Source organism: Balaenoptera borealis, assembly GCF_965194805.1.
Source record: "Balaenoptera borealis genome assembly, chromosome: 6".
Taxonomy (NCBI): Eukaryota; Metazoa; Chordata; class Mammalia; order Artiodactyla; family Balaenopteridae; genus Balaenoptera; species Balaenoptera borealis.
The window spans coordinates 10,981,776-11,001,353 of record NC_138863.1 but is presented as its reverse complement, the minus strand read 5'-3'; the positions used below and the strand labels follow the sequence as shown (position 1 = coordinate 11,001,353).

The 19,578-nt window shown below is 40.4% G+C and overlaps 1 protein-coding gene and 1 long non-coding RNA gene across 4 annotated transcripts in view; one reads left to right on the top strand and one right to left on the bottom strand.

The window, feature by feature from the left end:
- Positions 1-19,578, top strand: part of DAW1 (dynein assembly factor with WD repeats 1) — a 78,594-nt gene that overhangs the window by 55,773 nt on the left and 3,243 nt on the right. For all 3 annotated transcript variants that reach the window (XM_082396260.1, XM_082396259.1, XM_082396258.1), the window contains exons 7-11: positions 3,487-3,594; positions 5,122-5,228; positions 6,138-6,240; positions 7,370-7,484; positions 18,131-18,207. In XM_082396260.1, the coding sequence (XP_082252386.1) occupies positions 3,487-3,594; positions 5,122-5,228; positions 6,138-6,240; positions 7,370-7,484; positions 18,131-18,207 (510 nt within the window). The remainder of the gene's footprint in view (positions 1-3,486; positions 3,595-5,121; positions 5,229-6,137; positions 6,241-7,369; positions 7,485-18,130; positions 18,208-19,578) is intronic.
- LOC309630721 overlaps positions 15,181-19,578 on the bottom strand; it is a 312,390-nt gene continuing 307,992 nt past the window's right edge. Inside the window, exon 2 of the long non-coding RNA XR_014245906.1 lies at positions 15,181-15,302. This is a non-coding gene — a long non-coding RNA (uncharacterized lncRNA). The remainder of the gene's footprint in view (positions 15,303-19,578) is intronic.

Here is a 19,578-nt window from a genome sequence, read left to right as displayed (position 1 = left end):
CACTGGGGATACTGCAGTTAGAAATTGTAACTGACCCTTTAGTGGCACTCAACATGCCTGAAGCACTGTCCTAAGCCCTTTACATATATTAGCTTAGTCGTCCCTCATAACAACCGTAAGGGGTAGATATTTCCCCATTTTACAGTTAAGGATACTGAGGCATAGAGAGGTTAAGTAATTTGTCCAGGGTCATAAGAAAGACAGAATCTTCATTCTCATAGTGTGGCCATGTTTTCATACTCCCGTGGAATTTTGAAAAGTTTTCTTTATAGTTCCTAGGAAGACATTCGTATTTTTCATAGTCAACAACATCAATCCAATGAATATTTACCAGGTATTGACTGTGTGAAGCCCTGGCCTATGTGTGTGGGGTACCAAATAGAATCAGATGTAGTTCTTGGTCCCCCAGGGATTCTGCAGTTTTGTAGAGGGAGTAGAGGTGTCCATGGATAAGTGTAAAGATGTGTTGTAGGTGGGCTAGAAGTTGGCGGGGAGTTCAGCGAGGGCACAGAGGGAGTGCCCAAGCCTCCGTGGCCGGGACTGGTATTCAGGAAAGACTCTGCAGAGAGGTGGCAGGTGCGTTCCAGGCAGAGGGAGCTGCAGCAGCAAATGCCCAGAGGAGGTGTGTAATCGTGGTTTGTGCTTAGAACTCAAGTGGCTCTGAGCGTCCAGAGCGGCGCTTCCCAGCCTTCCCCGCACAGAAGGTGCTCATATGGAGATGCAAACACTGGGAAGAGCTGCTCCCACAGTTAGAGGTGACTGGCGGGGATCTCTGGTGCTGCCCAGCTGTCTGGGCTAAATGTGTCAGTACCTGGCACACCTGTAACCCTGCAAAGCCACATCCCAGCCTTTGTGTGACTGAAGTGAGGGAGGCAGGGGAGGCCTTATTGTAGATTTCTAAAGGGTCTTAAATGCTATGCTAAGGAATTGGGACTTCATCCTGGACATATTGCCATACTGTTGAGACATTTCAGCTGGGAAGGGGCATGGTCAGCTTTGCATTTTGGGATGATCATTCTTTTTCCATTGTGAAGGAGAAATGGGCGGCGGATAATATCAGAAGTATGGGCCAGTGGGGATCTTATAGCCACCCAAGCAAAGGTGACAAAACCCTGTTGTGAGGCTGGTGAGGAGAATGTGAGAGAGGTTAGGGGTGGAAGGAGCAGGACTAGGTTACCAAGTAGACATGAAGCGTGAAGGAAACAAAGTGTTCAGGGTGGTTCCTTGATTTCAGACTCAGGCAACTGGCAACGCCATTCACCAAGTCTGCACATAAGAGAGAAGCAGGATTCTTCGTGTGATTTGCATGTCTTAGACAAAGTGGTTAAAGTCTCCCTGTGTGATGGCCAAACAGAGGCATCCATTTGGCAGTTGGCTCTTTGGGGCTGAACCGAGCAGTGAGATCTGGGTAAAAGACGTGGATGTGTGAGTCACCGGCATCTGGGTGGCAGTAGAAACCACTGAACAACTGAAATTTCCCAAAGGGAAAGGTAGACTATAGGGAGAAAACTGGTGGGATCTTGGGAAGATGGAGAAGAGAAAATTTTTAAAGATACAATAAAAGAGACAAGAAGTTAGAGAAGAAAAGCGCTATCAAAGCACTATCAAGAAGGAAGAAAATATCGAGAACCTCAGGAATGTTAAGTGAGATGACCAAGACCAACCAAGCCTCTCAACTGGACATTTATCTAGAGTGGTTCCAGTAGAGTTGAAGAGTGGAAGATGGGCAGTGAGTGATGGTAGACTATTTTTCCAAGGAATTTGGTTGTAAAGGGAAATAAAGGTAGTTAAAAAATGGATATGTAGGGCTTCCCTGGTGGCGCAGTGGTTGAGAATCTGCCTGCCAATGCAGGGGACACGGGTTCGAGCCCCGGTCTGGGAAGATCCCACATGCCACGGAGCAACTGGGCCCGTGAGCCACAACTACTGAGCCTGCGCGTCTGGAGCCTGTGCCCCGCAACAAGAGAGGCCGCGACAGTGAGAGGCCCACGCACCGCGATGAAGAATGGCCCCTGCTCGCCGCAACTGGAGAAAGCCCTAGCACAGAAGCGAAGACCCAGCACAGCCAAAAAAAAAAAAAAAAAAAAAAAAAATGGATATGTAGAGTCAAGGGAGGATTTGTTTTCATGTGGGAAGAGCTCAAGCATACTTACAGGCCACTGGAAAGGATCTAGCTCCTTCTAGAGGGAAGGAAAAGTTGGTGGGCTCATCTCTCCTAGGTGTGCAGGGAACATAGTGTCTTAAAATGGCAAAGTGATCCCTCTGAATCTGAGACTGGAGGAAAGGAAAGTGAGGGCCAGGGGAGGAAGTTCTCACCTGATAGGTAAGTTTTTTCAGGGAAGTATTAGGAGGCCAAGTTATCTGCTGAGGAGGAATGAGGGTGGAATTGGAGGCAAAAATGGGGAATGGGAGAATATATTGAATCAGAGGCGTGTTAGACAAAATAGGGAAAGCTACTGAGGCCACAGCTGAGGGCAGAAGGCATGAATGAGCATCACTAGTATCTGCTCTACTGTTTTCTTCAACTGCCTCAGTTGAGGGTAAGGCAGGCAAATGAGTGGATAAAATCCCAGATTGATACAAGTTGTTAGGAGTTATATGAAGGGTGCAGGTGAAAAGACAGGGACTAGGAGTTTTGGGGATGCTGGCAGGAGTGATGCTTCCAGGTGTCATTTGAATGGGGGATAATGGACCAGGAGAAAAGAGAGGGGTTTACATGAAATGGAAGGTATCCTATGGGGAGGATGGAGGGGAGGCTTGGTAAGGAAGAGAGAAAGTGGAAGTATTGGGAAATTGTAACTAGAGACTGGTGTATTGGTAGTGAATCTTCTAGAGGAGGTGACATCAAGGTCAGGGTGTTGCCATGGGAGTGATTATGAAAAGGAGTCCAGGATCGTGGGTCTGGGGGTATTGGATGGATGGCGCACACGAAGGCCACCTGGGACTCGGAACTGAGAATGTGAGCCAATAGCCAAAGTCCTAGGCAAGTGAGGGGGCATGATTGATAGGATGATGAACACAGCAACAAGGAAGATGGGAGCCAGAGGGACTTCCCTGGGGGTCCAGCAGTTAAGACTCCACACTTCCACTGCAGGTTCGATCCCTGGTTGGGGAACTAAGATCCCACATGCCCCGTGGCGTGGCCGGAAAAGAAAAAAAGATGGGAGCCAGATAACATGAATCTCAGAGGAGATGGGCTTTGCTTTTGTTCCTGTTCTTCTATGGTCTGGAAGTGACTAAGGGGAGCCAGTCCTCTCCAAGCCTGAGCTGGGTGATGTGGGAGAACAGCAGCCTCTTCTCAAGAGGAGAATGCTTAAGGATCAACCTGCAGATAAACGGCTACTCATATCTGGTACTTTGCTGCATATCTGTACAAAGAACTAGGCTGAATCTGCTGAGAGAGTTACATCTCCAAGCTTTTCTATATTAGAATTAACAATTTAAAACTCTATCTTTCTAAAATCTCTCTCATTTCATGTAATTCAGGTGTGTTTATCATTTAATCCTCAAAGCACATTGGTGGCTACTGGAAGTATGGACACAACGGCCAAACTGTGGGACATTCAGAATGGAGAGGAAGTGTTCACTCTCACAGTATGTTATTAATGTTAATAACATCAAGAGTTTTCCATTTTCATTAGCTATTCCTTTGGGTAAGCCTTTTACTTGTGTTTTTATTTTCAAAATAAATAAATTACTTAATTAATTAATTTTTATTTTTGGCTGCGTTGGGTCTTCGTTGCTGCGCGCGGGCTTTCTCTAGTTGCGGCAAGCGGGTGCTACTCTTCGTTGCGGTGCGCGGGCTTCTCATTGAGGTGGCTTCTCTTGTTGCAGAGCGCGGGCTCTAGGCGCATGGGCTTCAATAGTTGTGGCATACGGGCTCAGTAGTTGTGGCTCGCAGGCTTAGTTGCTCCGTGGCATGTGGGATCTTCCCAGACCAGGGATCAAACCTGTGTCCCGTGCATTGGCAGGTGGATTCTTAACCACTGCACCACCAGGGAAGTCCCTTGTGTTTGTTTTTATTTGTATTTTTATTACAAAATGAACTCTAAGTTAGAAGATGTTTTTGAGCATTGGTTTTCAGACTGTAGTAAAAGAGCATTTCAGCTGGTTTGCTAACTATTCCCAAAGACTTAAATGGACATGCTGGGGAAGCCAGATGGGCTTTTTATTTTGACTAACTTCAGTCTATAAGCCGTACCAACTATTGCTTAAAACCTATGGTCACCTACCTGGCTAAAAGCAAAGGAGATGGAGACTGGCACCTTTTGGAAGAGGCAGAAGTGGAGGAATCTGCCAGAAGATTTCTTAAAGAAACTCCCTTCTTTTCTAACCTCCAGCCTTAGAAGCCTCTGGTATTACAAAGTCTGAAGTATAAGGGGCAAGTGGCAGGAAGTGACAAGGCCAAAGGGCACTGCCCGCAGAGTGGATGCTGGTGGTGCGTCTCGGCAGGGGCCCCTGTCTGTCGCCACCACACGTCCGTCCAGAACCGTCCTATGGCTGCTACCCTCCACTTCTTCCCGCCTCAGCGAAAACCACCAAACAAAAAAACGTGATGCTCTGTGGCTATCAGTGGGGACAATTGGATGGGAAATCACGTTATCTTATTCTTTCAAATTATAAATGGACTTAAAAAATAGGACCCATTTTCTAGGAGAACTTTTTCTAGAAGTTCTCCTTCTAGAAAAAGTTAAAATGGACTAGAAAAAGAGAGGAGAATCAGTGTTTTTAACTAACACCAAGAGGTTTTCTTTCTTAAATCAGAGAGCCTCGTTTTACTCATGTAAGTTTACTTTTCCTGATCTTCGTACTCATCACTTCTGTGGGTCACGCTTCTTCGCTGCCTCTTCTTTCAGACAAATGCCTAAGAGCGTTGGAAGGTGCGTGTCCTGCTCTACACGTGTCCTTTATTAAAATTAAATGGAGCTGAACATTAAAATTCTGAGCACACAAATGTATTTCAGCTTGTTTGCAATCTCTCCCTAGCCAGCCAGCCACTGATCTCTCTTCTCCCTATAGAGCTTTGCCTTTTTTAGCATTTTCTTTTCGACTATTATGTTATACATTTGTAGAAATTGTTTCATCTACAGGTATGCATGATGATATCTGCTCTTTTTCCAGGGACACTCAGCTGAAATCATCTCTTTGTCCTTTAACACCTCAGGAAACAGAATCATCACGGGGTCTTTCGATCATACAGTTACAGTGTGGGGTGCTGATACTGGAAGGTATTCTTGATTTTTAAGAATTGTTTTTAACCTGCATCAGAAGATTAAGAAGATAGCCTTTGTAATTTATCAGCTTAATGTTAAATCTATTAACTTTACCTTGGATTCCATGGGAATAGGACACATTGAAAGCAAATTAATTCATTCTTTAATGATATTTCTGATCCACCAAAAATATATGCTTCCTCGGAATTCTGAGGAAATAATGCCAAACAGTAACATAAAAGGAGACTGTTAACAATAGCCTGGTTACACAGCTATTATTTATTCCATGTACTATGTAATCAAATTTCAATGGCTTGTCATTATGGTAGGCATGGATATCATGAATAAATAAAATCATGGCTAATGATCCAAATTTAATTTTGTCCAAGAGCTTCAATTTCCTTCCTAATTATTTTTGGTTCTAGTTGCTAAGAAGTTAACTAAATTAGCCTATTTTTGTTGGAAAACTCCACTCTTGGACTTGTCTGCGTTTTGATAGAGGGACCAATTATCAGGGGTACCGATCGAGACAGTTGCAACAAGAAATGAGAGAGAAGGAAGGGTACTCAGACGATTGATGGGTAGTTTCTGAACAACCAAGGGGTCCACCTATCTGGTGTAAAAATAGTTCTAGAATTTCAGATTACCTTTATTATTTTTTACCCATGCCTTTCTGAAGTGTTGTCTTAAGTAATGTTGTTATCTTGGGTTGTTTAAAATTTAAGTATATTTTTTGCTGAAATTAAATTAGTAGCCTAGTTGACTCTTTTTGGAGCTACAGTTAAGCCATCTTTGATTGGTCATCATAGATATTATTTGTGAAAAATAAAATTCAGACTCTTACACCAATGGCTTGAGATCATTCTTTGTACACATTCTTGATTAAGGAATCTTTCACCAGTCTGAACCATTTCCATTTTGTAGGAAGGTGTATACCTTAATTGGGCATTGTGCTGAGATCAGCAGTGCCTTATTCAGCTGGGATTGCTCTCTGATATTAACTGGCTCTATGGACAAAACCTGCATGGTGAGCTCAAGAAATATCTTTGCTTTATAATTCTTATGTCTGTACTTTATACTGTGTCAGGTATTCATTGCAACATTAACAAATTTTAAAGGTGCTATAAAATTAAGATATTAATTTATCAACAATTGGTAATTTTTAAATTTCAAGTTTCTGATCCTCCAAGTTTGAAGGAATTATAATGTAAAATAGTTTTAGTTGATTTAAATGTGTTGAAAGATCTTATTTTTTTTTTAAATTTTATTTATTTATTTATTTTATTTATGGCGTGTTGGGTCTTCGTTTCTGTGCTAGGGCTTTCTCTAGTTGCGGCAAGCGGGGGCCACTCTTCATCGCGGTGCGCGGGCCTCTCACTATCGCGGCCTCTCTCGTTGCGGAGCACAGGCTCCAGACGCGCAGGCTCAGTAGTTGTGGCTCACGGGCCCAGTTGCTCCGCGGCATGTGGGATCTTCCCAGACCAGGGCTCGAACCCGTGTCCCCTGCATTGGCAGGCAGATTCTCAACCACTGCACCACCAGGGAAACCCAAGATCTTATTTTTTTAAAAGGCGTGTTATTTTTGTTTAACGCCCCTCTATTCCTTTATTAAACTTCGATTAGAGTGAACTTCATGAAGTCTCAACACAATGCCTCCCTGCCTTTACGTTTCTGTTGCTAAGAGCTTATGTTCTAGAATTATTTTTAGATATATAGGTTATATACCAAATGTATTATAATCTTATTGTGCTTTTCATTTTCTAGCATTGTAGTTTTAGATCAAGCTCTTTACCATTTGATGCCCTTTGCATGAAAAGAGGATGCTTCCATTCCAATCAGAGAAGCATGCACTTTGAGATTTTTTTCCTAATGTAGTGGCAGATTTGCGCTACCCATTCTAAATGTCTGTCTTTGGTCTTCTCTGTGTCCAAAGTGTGCCTTGTTAGATGGTTGGCTGTGGTCTCTGGTCATGAATCAAGGGAAAATGAACAAACGTGAAAATTATACACATGATTTTGGCACAGTTATACACATGATTTTGGCACAGTTATTTAGCCAGCCATAAACATGTCGTAAAGACTACTTCTGGCCATCTTTGCACTTTAGATAGGAAGTCATAGTCTTCGTCATCTTCTTCTTTTTTTAAAAAATTGCAGCTGTGGGATGCTACAAATGGAAAATGTGTGGCAACATTAACAGGCCATGATGATGAAATACTAGACAGCTGTTTTGATTACACTGGAAAGCTTATTGCAACTGCTTCGGCTGATGGTAGGTAATCTGTTGGTACATTTAATTTATGGAGAGATTTATGTTTTGTTTGATAAACACGTGTGATTCTACACTATAGGTCATCTCCCTGGTGACCAGCTATGATAGAAACTACATGTGCCTCATCTCTATGATGTCCATGTATGTCAGTACACTATGTCTGTATCATATTCTTGATAATCACATGTGATGCTATAGAATGTCTGCATCACCTCCTTGACAACCACATATGATGTTAGACTAGATCTTCATCTCCTTGATAACTATATATATTGGTGTATCTTGGGTCATCTCCCCCTAGTGATCATGCATTATGCTACACTATGTTGTTCTCATCAGCTTGACTGCCACTGATGGTTCTATAATAAATCTGCATTGTCTCCTTTATAACGTGTGCTGCTCTAACATGTCTAGTGAATCATCATGATGAACATATATAATGTTGTGCTATACATCATTTTCTTGAATACCACTTATGATTCTACACCATGTCTGTCTCATCTTATTGATAACCACGGTCTGATGCTACACTGTGTCTAATCATCTACTTGACAGCACTATATAGTTGTATACTTCGCATCATTTTCTTGACAATGACAAATGAAGTTATGCTATATCTATATCTTTTAAAAATAAATATGTATGTTGTTATGGTATTGTTTATCTCACTGATGACACTATATGATGCCATAATACGTCTGTGTTGTCACCTTTACAACCACATATGATGCAATGCTGTATATGCAAAGTCTGTTTGGCAGGCACATGTGATGCTTCATTATGACTGCATTATCTCTCTTTTTTTTTTAACATCTTTATTGGAGTATAATTTCTTTACAATGGTGTGTTAGTTTCTGCTTTATAACAAAGTGAATCAGCTATACATATACATATATCCCCATATCTCCTCCCTCTTGTGTCTCCTTCCCACCCTCCCTATCCCACCCCTCTAGGTGGTCACAAAGCACCGAGCTGATCTCCCTGTGCTATGCACCTACTTCCCACTAGCTATCTATTTTACATTTGATAGTGTATATATGTCCAGGCCACTCTCTCACTTCGTCCCAGCTTACCCTTCCCCCTCCCCGTCTCCTCAAGTCCATTCTCTGCGTCTGCGTCTTTATTCCTGTCCTGCCCCTAGGTTCTTCAGAAACATTTTTTTTTTTAGATTCCATATATATGTGTTAGCATACGGTATTTGTTTTTCTTTTTCTGACTTACTTCACTCTGTATGACAGACTCTAGGTGCATTATCTCTTTGATAACTATGTATGATATTTAAAATAAGATTTTTCTCTGATAATCCCATATTATGAATGTCTGTGTGCATGTAATCTCCTTGAAAACTAAATGTAATGCCATACCACGTCTATGTCATTTCCTTCACAATCATGTGGAGTGCTACGCTATTCTGCATTATCTCCTAGACAACTGTGTGTGATGATATAGTTTGTTTCGTATCCATGATGGCCATGTGTGGTGCTGCTATATATCTGTGTCATCTGTTGATAACCGCATATGTTGCTACACTCTGTATGTGCCGTCTCCCTGTAGTCCACAGATGACTATACACTGTGTCTCCATTATCTGCTTGCTGCTATGTATTATTGTATGATGTTACACTGTGTCTTTTCATCTTCTTGAGAACCACACATCATGCTATACTATGGCTGCATTATCTCCTTGATATCCTCACACAATGCACACTGTGTCTACATCAACATTCTGACTACCATGTGCGATCCTACATTACATCTGGATCATCTTATCAATGATCATGTAGCATGTGACACTATGTCTGTCTATCTCCTTGATTCTAAACTATGTCCATGTCATCTTCTCATCAACAGTGTTGTAAGGCACTATGCTGTGTCTAGGTCATCTCCCTGATGAACACATATGATACTACACTCTATCTTCATCATCTTTCTGATGACCACATTTGATCCTAGACTATGTCTGCGCCATCTCCCTCATGACCATGCTTGACGCCAGCCTATGTCTACATCATCTCTGTGATAACCACAGGTGACACTCTATCTGTGTCACCCCCTGTGAATGCGTGTCATGCTGCTCTATGACTGTGTCATTTCCCTGACAACATGAGCAAGCCTCCACTCTGTCTAAGTCATCTCTCTGATAATCACATATGATGCTACACATATGTTTAATTCTCTTAATGACCATATGTGACTTTACATCATGCTTGTGTAAATTCCTTAACAGCTCTTTAAGAAATTCTGGCAAAAATGGAATGCTTTTTCCAGTCATGATCTGTTCACTTGTTCTTTGCCTATATTTGCTCCTGGTGACTAACATACTTTTAAGTAGTTACTTTGTGTTATAATCAGTTGTAGAATTTTGCCAGTGTTTCATTTTAATTACAGTCTTTATTATTGTCTCCCTTTTCAAAATTATATTTGCATGCTTGTTCTCTTACTCACTAGGACTTTTCCAAGGTGGTCCTTTAATCATACATACATGTCCTTTTTACATCCTGGAATATAAACACCCTGAATCTGGAGAATTTTATTTTTTAAACTATTTACTTTCTCATCTTCTCACAGATCTTTGCTTTTAAAAATCATCCCTTAACTATAATTAATCTGCCCTTTTCATTTTAAATATCATTCTCATTTATACAAAAAAATCTATTCATTAAATATATATGGAGTACCTACTTTGTGCCAGGAATTGTTTTAGGAGCATAGGATATATCAATGAACAAAAGAGATGGGAATCTCTTTCCTCCTGGAGCTAAGTTGTAGACGGGGAGACAATAAATGATACTGTGCATGTGTTTTATATAGAATATTAGATTATATAGAATGTCAGGAGTTGGTCAGTGCTATGGGGGAAGAAACAAGCAGGGACAAGGGATCAGGATGTTGACGGATGGATGAGAATAATATATAAGCTTGATTCTTTTAGTTTTGTCCTTTCTATCATCTGTTATTTTCCCTAGCAGTGATTCTTTCCTTGTTTGATAACACATTACTTCCAAAAAACTCTTTTTCTTTTCTTTGTTTTGTAAACCTCTTCTCATTCTGTCCCTCCTAAGTCTTGATGTTTACAGCAATTTTTTTTTTTATTTATCTCTGGTCTTTGCTCCTCATTCCCTTCTTAAAATTAGATCTCATTCAACAGAGTTAGTTGCCTGTGCAGCTACAATCTGTTTTTTTATATTTATTGCCTTTTTCATTTTCATTGGAATTACTCTCAAGGCTGAAATTTTTGGTGTCTTATTCATATTTCTATCTTATAAAAACCTACAATTTCAGGCTATATTATTTTTATGTTTTCTGAAGTTTAAAAATGCTTTTGTAAAATTTAATGTACTAATCTATACTGGATATTTTTGTCTTATTAACAAACTCTTTTTAAAAATTTTTTCTCTATTTTAAAAATTTTTTAAAGATTTTTTTATTAGTTATCTATTTTATACATATTAGTGTACATAGGTCAATCCCAATCACCCAATTCATCCCGCCACCACCTCCCCACCAGCCCCGCTCTCCCCCCTTAGTGTCCATACATTTGTTCTCTACATCTGTGTCTCTGTTTCTGCCTTGCAAACCAGTTCATCTGTACCATTTTTCTAGATTCTGCATATATATGTTAATATACGATATTTGTTTTTCTCTTTCTGATTTACTTCACTCTGTATGACAGTCTCTAGGTCCATCCACGTCTCTACAAATGACCCAATTTCGTTCATTTTTATGGCTGAGTAATATTCCGTTGTATAGATGTACCATATCTTCTTTATCCATTCATCTATCATTGGACATTTAGGTTGTTTCCATGTCCTGGCTATTGTAAATAGCGCTGCAATGAACATTGGGGTTCATATGTCCTTTTGACTTATGGTTTTGTCAGTGTATATGCCCAGCAGTGGGATTGCTGGGTCATATGGTAGTTCTATTTTTAGTTTTTTAAGGAACCTCCGTACTGTTCTCCATAGTGGCTATATCAATTTACATTCCCACCAACAGTGCAAGAAGGTTCCCTTTTCTCCACACCCTCTCCAGCATTTATTGTTTGTAGATTTTCGGATGATGCCCGTTTTAAACAGTGTGAGGTGATACCTCATTGTAGTTTTGATTTGCATTTCTCTAATAATTACTGATGTTGAATAGCTTTTCATGTGCCTCTTGGCCATCTGTATGTCTTCTTTGGAGAAATGTCTCTTTAGGTCTTCTGCCCATTTTTTGATTGGATTGTTTGTTTTTGTAATATTGAGCTGTATGTGCTGTTTATATATTTTGGAGATTAATCCTTTGTCCGTTGATTCCTTTGCAGATATTCTCTCCCATTCTGAAGGTTGTCTTTTCTTCTTGTTTATAGTTTCCTTGGCTGTGCAAAAGCTTTTAAGTTTCATTAGGTCCCATTTGTTTATTTTTGTTTTCATTTCCATTACTCTAGAAGGTGGGTCAAAAAAGATCTTGCTGTGACTTCTGTCAAAGAGTGTGCTTCCTATGTTTTCCTCTAAGTGTTTTACAGTGTCTGGTCTTATATCTAGGTCTTTAATCCATTTTGGAGTTTATTTTTGTGTATGGTGTTAGGGAGTGTTCTAATTTCATTCTTTTATATGTAGCTGTCCAGTTTTCCCAGCATCACTTATTGCAGAGACTGTCTTTTCTCCATTGTATATCCTTGCCTCCTTTTTCATAGATTAGTTGACCATAGGTGTGTGGGTTTATCTCTGGGCTTTTCTGTTTTTGTGCCAGTACCATATTGTCTTGATTACTGCAGCTTTGTATTATAGTCTGAAGTCAGGGAGTCTGATTCCTCCAGCTCCGTTTTTTTTCCCTCAAGATTGCTTTGGCAACTCAGGGTCTTTTGTATCTCCATACAAATTTTAAGATTTTTTTGTTCTAGTTCTGTAAAAAATGCCATTAGTAATTTGATAAGGATTGCACTGAATCTGTAGATTGCTTTGGGTAGTATAGTCATTTTCACAATGTTGATTCTTCCAATCCAAGTATATGGTATATCTCTCAATCTGTTTGTGTCACTTTGATTTATTTCATCAGTGTCTTATAGTTTTCTGAGTACAGGTCTTTTACCTCCTTAGGTAGGTTTATTCCTAGGTATTTTATTCTTTTTGTTGCTATGGTAAATGGGATTGTTTCCTTAATTTCTCTTTCTGATCCTTCATTGTTGGTGTATAGGAATGCAAGAGATTTCTGTGCATTAATTTTGTATCCTGCAACTTTACCAAATTCATTGATTAGCTCTAGTAGTTTTCTGGTAGCATGTTTAGGATTATCTATGTATAGTGTCATGTCATCTGCAAACAGTGACAGTTTTACTTCTTCTTTTCCAATTTGTATTCCTTTTATTTCTTTTTCTTCTCTGATTGCCGTGGCTAGGACTTCCAAAACTATGTTGAATAATAGTGGTGAGAGTGGACCTCCTTGTCTTGTTCCTGATCTTAGAGGAAATGCTTTCAGTTTTTCACCATTAAGAATGATGTTTGCTGTGGGTTTGTTGTATATTGCCTTTATTATGTTGAGGTAGGTTCCCTCTATGCCCACTTTCTGGAGAGTTTTTATCATAAATGGATGTTGAATTTTGTCAAAAGCTTTTTCTGCATCTATCGAGATGATCATATGGTTTTTATTCTTCAATTTGTTAGTGTGTTGTATCACATTGATTGATTTGCGTATATTGAAGAATCCTTGCATCCCTGAGATAAATCCCACTTGATCGTGGTGTATGATCCTTTTAATGTGTTGTTGATTCTGTTTGCTAGGATTTTGTTGAGGATTTTTGCAACTATATTCATCAGTGATAATGGTCTGTAATTTTCTTTTTTTGCAGTGTCTTTGTCTGGTTTTGCTATCAGGGTGATGGTGGCTTAGTAGAATGAGTTTGGGAGTGTTCCTTCCTCGGCAGTTTTTTGGAAGAGTTTGAGAAGGATGGGTGTTAGCTCTTCTCTAAATATTTGATAGAACTCATCTGTGAAGCTATCTGGTCCTGGACTTTTGTTTGTTGGAAGATTTTTAATCACAGTTTCAATTTCATTACTTGTGATTGGTCTGTTCATATTTTCTATATCTTCCGGGTTCAGTCTTAGGAGGTTATACCTTTCTAAGAATTTGTCCATTTCTTCCAGGTTGTCCATTTTATTGGCACAGAGTTGCTTGTAGTAGTCTCCTTTGATGCTTTGTATTTCTTCGGTGTCCATTGTAACTTCTCCTTTTTCATTTCTAATTTTATTGATTTGAGTCCTCTCCTTTTTCTTGATGAGTCTGACTAAAGGTTTATCAATTTTGTTGATCTTCTCAAAGAACCAGCTTTTAGTTTTATTGATCTTTGCTATTGTTTTCTTTGTTTGTATTTCATTTATTTCTGCTTTGATCTTTATGATTTCTTTCCTTCTGTTAACTTTGGGTTTTGTTTGTTCTTCTTTCTCTAGTTCCTTTAGGTGTAAGGTTAGATTGTTTATTTGAGATTTTTCTTGTTTCTTGAGGGAGGATTGTATTGCTGTAAACTTCCCTCTTAGAACTGCTTTTGCTGCATCCCATAGGTTTTGGATTGTCGTGTTTTTGTTGTCATTTGCCTCTAGGTATTTTTTGATTTCCTCTTTGATTTCTTCAGTGATCTCTTGGTTATTTAGTCTTGTTTAGGCTCCATGTGTTTGTGCTTTTTACGTTTTTTTCCCTGTAATTTATTTTTAATCTCATAGCGTTGTTGTTGGGAACGATGCTTGATATGAGTTCAATTTTCTAAAATTTACTGAGGCTTGATTTGTGACCCAAGATGCGATCTATCCTGGAGAATGTTCCATGTGCACTTGAGAAGAAAGTGTAATTTGCTGTTTTTGGATGGAACGTCCTATAAATATCAATTAAATCTATCTGGTCTATTCTGTCATTTAAATCTTGTGTTTCCTTATTAATTTTCTGTCTGGATGATCTGTCCATTGGTGTAAGTGAGGAGTTAAAGTCCCCCACTATTATTGTGTTACTGTCGATTTTCTCTTTCATAGCTGTTAGCATTTGCCTTATGTATTGAGGTGCTCCTATGTTGGGTGCATAAATATTTATAATTGTTATATCTTCTTCTTGGATTGATCCCTTGATCATTATGTAGTGTCCTTCCTTGTCTCTTGTAACATTTTTTATTTTAAAGTCGATTTTATCTGATATGAGTATAGCTACTCCAGCTTTCTTTTGATTTCCATTTGCATGGAATATCTTTTTCCATCCCCTCACTTTCAGTCTGTATGTGTCCCTAGGTCTGAAGTGGGTCTCTTGTAGACAACATATAGGTGAGTCTTTTTTGTATCCATCCAGCACACCTGTGTCTTTTGGTTGGAGCATTTAATCCATTCACGTTGAAGGTAATTATCGATATGTATGTTCCTATTACCATTTAATTAATTGTTTTGGGGTTGTTTTTGTAGGTCCTCTTCATCTCTTGTGTTTCTCACTTAGAGAAGTTCCTTTAGCATTTGTTGTAGAGCTGGTTTGATGGTGCTGAATTTGCTTAGCTTTTGCTTGTCTGTTAAGCTTTTTATTTCTCTGTCAAATGTGATTGAGATCCTTGTCGGGTAGAGTAGTCTTGGTTGTAGGTTCTTCCCTTTCATCACTTTAAATATATCATGCCACTCCCTTCTGGGTTGTAGAGTTTCTGCTGAGAAATCAGCTGTTAACCTTATGGGAGTTCCTGTGTATGTTATTTGTCATTTTTCCCTTGTTGCTTTTAATAATTTTTCTTTGTTGTTAATTTTTGTCAGTTTGATTACTATGTGTCTCGGCGTGTTTCTCCTTGGGTTTATCCTGCCTGGGACTCTCTGTGCTTCTTGGACTTGGGTGGCTATTTCCTTTCCCATGTTAGGGAAGTTTTCAACTATAATCTCTTCAAATATTTTCTCGGGTCCTTTCTCTCTCTCTTCTCCTTCTGGGACCCCTATAATGTGAATGTTGTTGCATTTAATGTTGTCCCAGAGGTCTCTTAGGCTGTCTTCATTTCTTTTCATTCTTTATTCTTTATTATTCTGTTCCATGGCTATGAATTCCACCATTCTGTCTTCCAAGTCACTTATCCGTTCTTCTGCCTCAGTTATTCTGCTATTGATTCCTTCTAGTGTATTTTTCATTTCAGTTATTGTATTGTTCATCTCTGCTTGTTTGTTCTTTAAATCTTCTAGGTCTTTGTTAAACATTTCTTGCATCTTCTCAATCTTTGCCTCCTTTCTTTTTCTGAGGTCTTGGATCATCTTCACTATCATTCTTCTGAATTCTTTTTCTGGAAGATTGCCTATCTCCACTTCATTTAGTTGTTTTTCTGGGGTTTTATCTTGTTCGTTCACCTGGTACATAGTCCTCTGCCTTTTCATTTTACCCACCTTTCTGTGAATGTGGTTTTTGTTCCACAGGCTGCAGGACTGTAGTTCTTCTTACTTCTGCTGTCTTCCCTCTGGTGGATGAGGCTATCTAAGAGGCTTGTGCAAACTTCCTGTTGGGAGGGACTGGTTGTGGGTAGACCTGGGTGTTGCTCTGGTTGGCAGAGCTCAGTAAAACTTTAATCCACTTGTCTGCTGATGGGTGGGGCTGGGTTCCCTCCCTGTTGGTTGTTTGGCCTGAGGCGACCCAGCACTGGAGCCTACCAGGCTCTTGGTTGGGGCTAATGGCGGACTCTGGGAGAGCTCACCTCAAGGAGTACTTCCCAGAACTTCTGCTGCCAGTGTCCTTGTCCCTGCGGTGAGCCACAGCCACCCCCTGCTTCTGCAGGAGACCCTCCAACACTAGCAGGTAGGTCTGGTTCAGTCTCCTATGGGGTCACTGCTCCTTCTCCCAGGTCCTCATGCACACACTACTTTGTGTGTGCCCTCCAAGAGTGGAGTCTCTGTTTCCCCTAGTTCTGTCGACGTCCTGTAATCAAATCCCGCTAGCCTTCAAAGTCTGATTCTCTGGGAATTTCTCCTCCTGTTATCAGACCCCCAGGTTGGGAAGCCTGACGTGGGGCTCAGAACCTTCACTCCAGTGGGTGGGCTTCTGTGGTATAATTGTTCTCCAGTTTGTCAGTCACCCACCCAGCAGTTATGGGATTTGATTTTATTGTGATTGCACCCCTCCTACCATCTCATTGCAGCTTCTACTTTGTCTTTGGATGTTGGGGTATCTTTTTTGGTGAGTTCCAGTGTCTTCCTCTCGATGATAGTTCAGCAGTTCGTTGTGATTCCGGTGCTCTTGCAAGAGGGAGTGAGCACACGTCCTTCTACTCCACTATCTTGAACCAATCTCTCTTATTAACAAACTCTTAAAACAGTTGGATCACTTTTCTTTAAGGCTTTTGAAATGTCCAACTAAATTGCAAGTTTTATATTTTAATCATATTAATTCTAACATAGCAATTTTTGTCTACTTATTCCTGAAGTTGACATTGTCAGAAAGATAAGTAAAAAGAAAATGTATTAAGATATTTTGCTTTTCTCCATATGAAAATTAACTAACCAAAATTCCCTATCCTTGCTAATTTTACCTTGATGTAATGCTATAGTTTGTGGTGAGACAGCATCCTTCACCTGGGCAGATAAATTTTAATTTTTTTTCTGACAACAATTTCACTACTTCCATTTTTCTCCTTCTATGCTTATTTAACTCCTCTATTCCTGTTTTTTGTTTTAAGATAAATTTATTTATTTATTTACTTTTGGCTGTGTTGGGTCTTTGTTGCTGCGCGGGCTTTCTCTAGTTGCGGCGAGCAGGGGCTACTCTTCGTTGCAGTGCACAGGCTTCTCATTGTGGTGGCTTCTCTTATTGTGGAGCACGGGCTCTAGGCACATGGGCTTCAGTAGTTGTAGCACGCGGGCTCAGTAGTTGTGGCTCACGGGCTCTAGAGCACAGGCTCAGTAGTTGTGGCTCATGGGCTTAGTTGCTCCGCGGCATGTGGGATCTTCCCGGACCAGGGATTGAACCCATGTCCCCTGCACTGGCAGGCAGATTCTCAACCACTGTGCCATCAGGGAAGCCCCAACTCCTCTATTCCTTAATTCTAAGAAAATGTATATACTATTGTACTTCATCTATCCATCCATCCATCCACCCATCCATCTACCCTCCATCCATCCATCCTACATTTATTTATTGTGTTTACTATGAGTTTGGCACTTCTGGGCACTGGGGATCCAATAGGGAACAAACCATTCTATTAGCCTTTTCTGTTGAAAAGGGTTTCTTAGTGCCTGTTCTTCGTTCATTGAGTAGTGAATGCTGTTCCTTCTCAGGAAGGCCTCTCGATCTTCTGTAACCTTAGACTCATATTTGGTGTATGATGTTAGTCTTGCTGTTTATTTCATCATCAGCCCCTCAAAACTTGTTTTAATTCCCCTTTTCTCTCTTAAAAATTTTATTCTTTTTGGATTCCTGTCTCCCCACTCCCATCTACCTTGGAACCCAGTATCTCTTCTAATAAGCTTGGGGCTAGAGAGACGCTCCTTTTCACTCTCTTCTCCTGCAGTGGAACCAGCTTGCATTTTAAGTATTAAGTGGCTGGTTCTCACCGCAGGCAAGAAGACAAACTTAGCACAAAGTGTGTGTGTCAGAGGGATAGGTATTTAGATAATTCAAGGCATGTGGTCAAAGTTCGGTATTTCAGATGAATTTATATATATCTCAACTCCTCTCAAAAAGGAACAGCAAGAGTTTTCAGTGCAGCCACAAGAAAATGCATTACCAAATTGGAAGGCCATGAAGGTGAAATTTCAAAGGTGAGTTGCTTTCTCATTTGGAGTAATTTATTTATTTTCAAAAAAATAGGCAGCTGACTTAGTATAAATAGGTCTATTGGCACTGATGGTACCAAGGTTTGGCCAGTTATCTCATATTTTCTAGAAATCAGTTAGCTAAAGACTTTATTTTTAAAAGTGTCCTCAAACTCAGCATAATAAATGATTTCTAAAACCTTTTACAAAGTATAAAACAGCATTCTCCTCAGCCATGAGCAAAAGATTCTGTTAGCTAAAAATACTTATTAAAGCTATTAAGCAGCTAATAAAGTATTTTTCCTGGTTCTAGTAAACACACAAGTTTATATTATGCAAAAGACATGCTGCACAGCAAATATCAAGTGTCCTGTAGATTAGATGCAATTGAAGAAGTATCTCCTGGAAATATTTAACACTTAACAAAGTTAAAAATGACCTATTTTGAAACTTGAAAGCTGTAGTTTAGGATTTTATATCAACTCCTCCCAGAAGCTTATGCACAGAGCAGGGCCATCCAATCAGGGATCTGAGGTTTAGATGTGTCCTCAGAATATTGTATTGAAGGCTGGGACTGGTGACTCTCACCCCCTAGTTTGGCCCAGTTCTTTGGTCTCATACCTGAGATAGAGTTCTCGTTCCTCGTAAAATATCAGCTTGATGGTTTCAGGTCTGCAGGCTCCTGCTGGACCCCGGGGCTGCCCGCTGCTGCGCTCTCTCCCCATCTCCTGCCTTTGCACCTGCTGCTGGTGGCCATTGCCCCCTTGCCCATCAGGGTTGGTCTCTGAGACAGTGCAGGGCACATCCTCTTCACAGGCTGGGAGGCCTTGGGGGCTGGCAGGAGGAGGGATGGGATGTGTGACCGTGGGAGACAGGCCACAGAGGGAGCCCGGGCCATGTTTCTGAGAGTCTGGTGTGTCACACTCAATAAGCACACATGTTTGTGTGTGTGTGTGTGTGTGTGTGAACAGAGAGAGTTCTCAAACTATATTACTGCATTTTATGCTTGTTAAGTATATATTACCTATTGAACTGCCATCCAGTAATGGCATTTCTATGGGGTGCCAAGCTAAGGTGTTCGTTCATCCAGTCGTTCGTTCACTTAGCAAATACTTTTTGAAAGCTCCCACCATGCTAGGCGTTATGCTAGGCCCTAGTGACACTGTGATGAAAAAAGCCATGGCCTTGGGACTTGCCCTCATCAAACCTTCAGTTACAGGGGAAGTGGCCCAAATTGTCATCTTCTGATGCTTTAGAAAAGGTTATAAGCATGATGTCCAGAGGAACTGAGGACTAACACTTCTCTCTGCTGCTCAGATACCATGTGACAATGCCTGGCACGTAGGGGCTCTCAGGACACATTGATGGAAAGTTCTG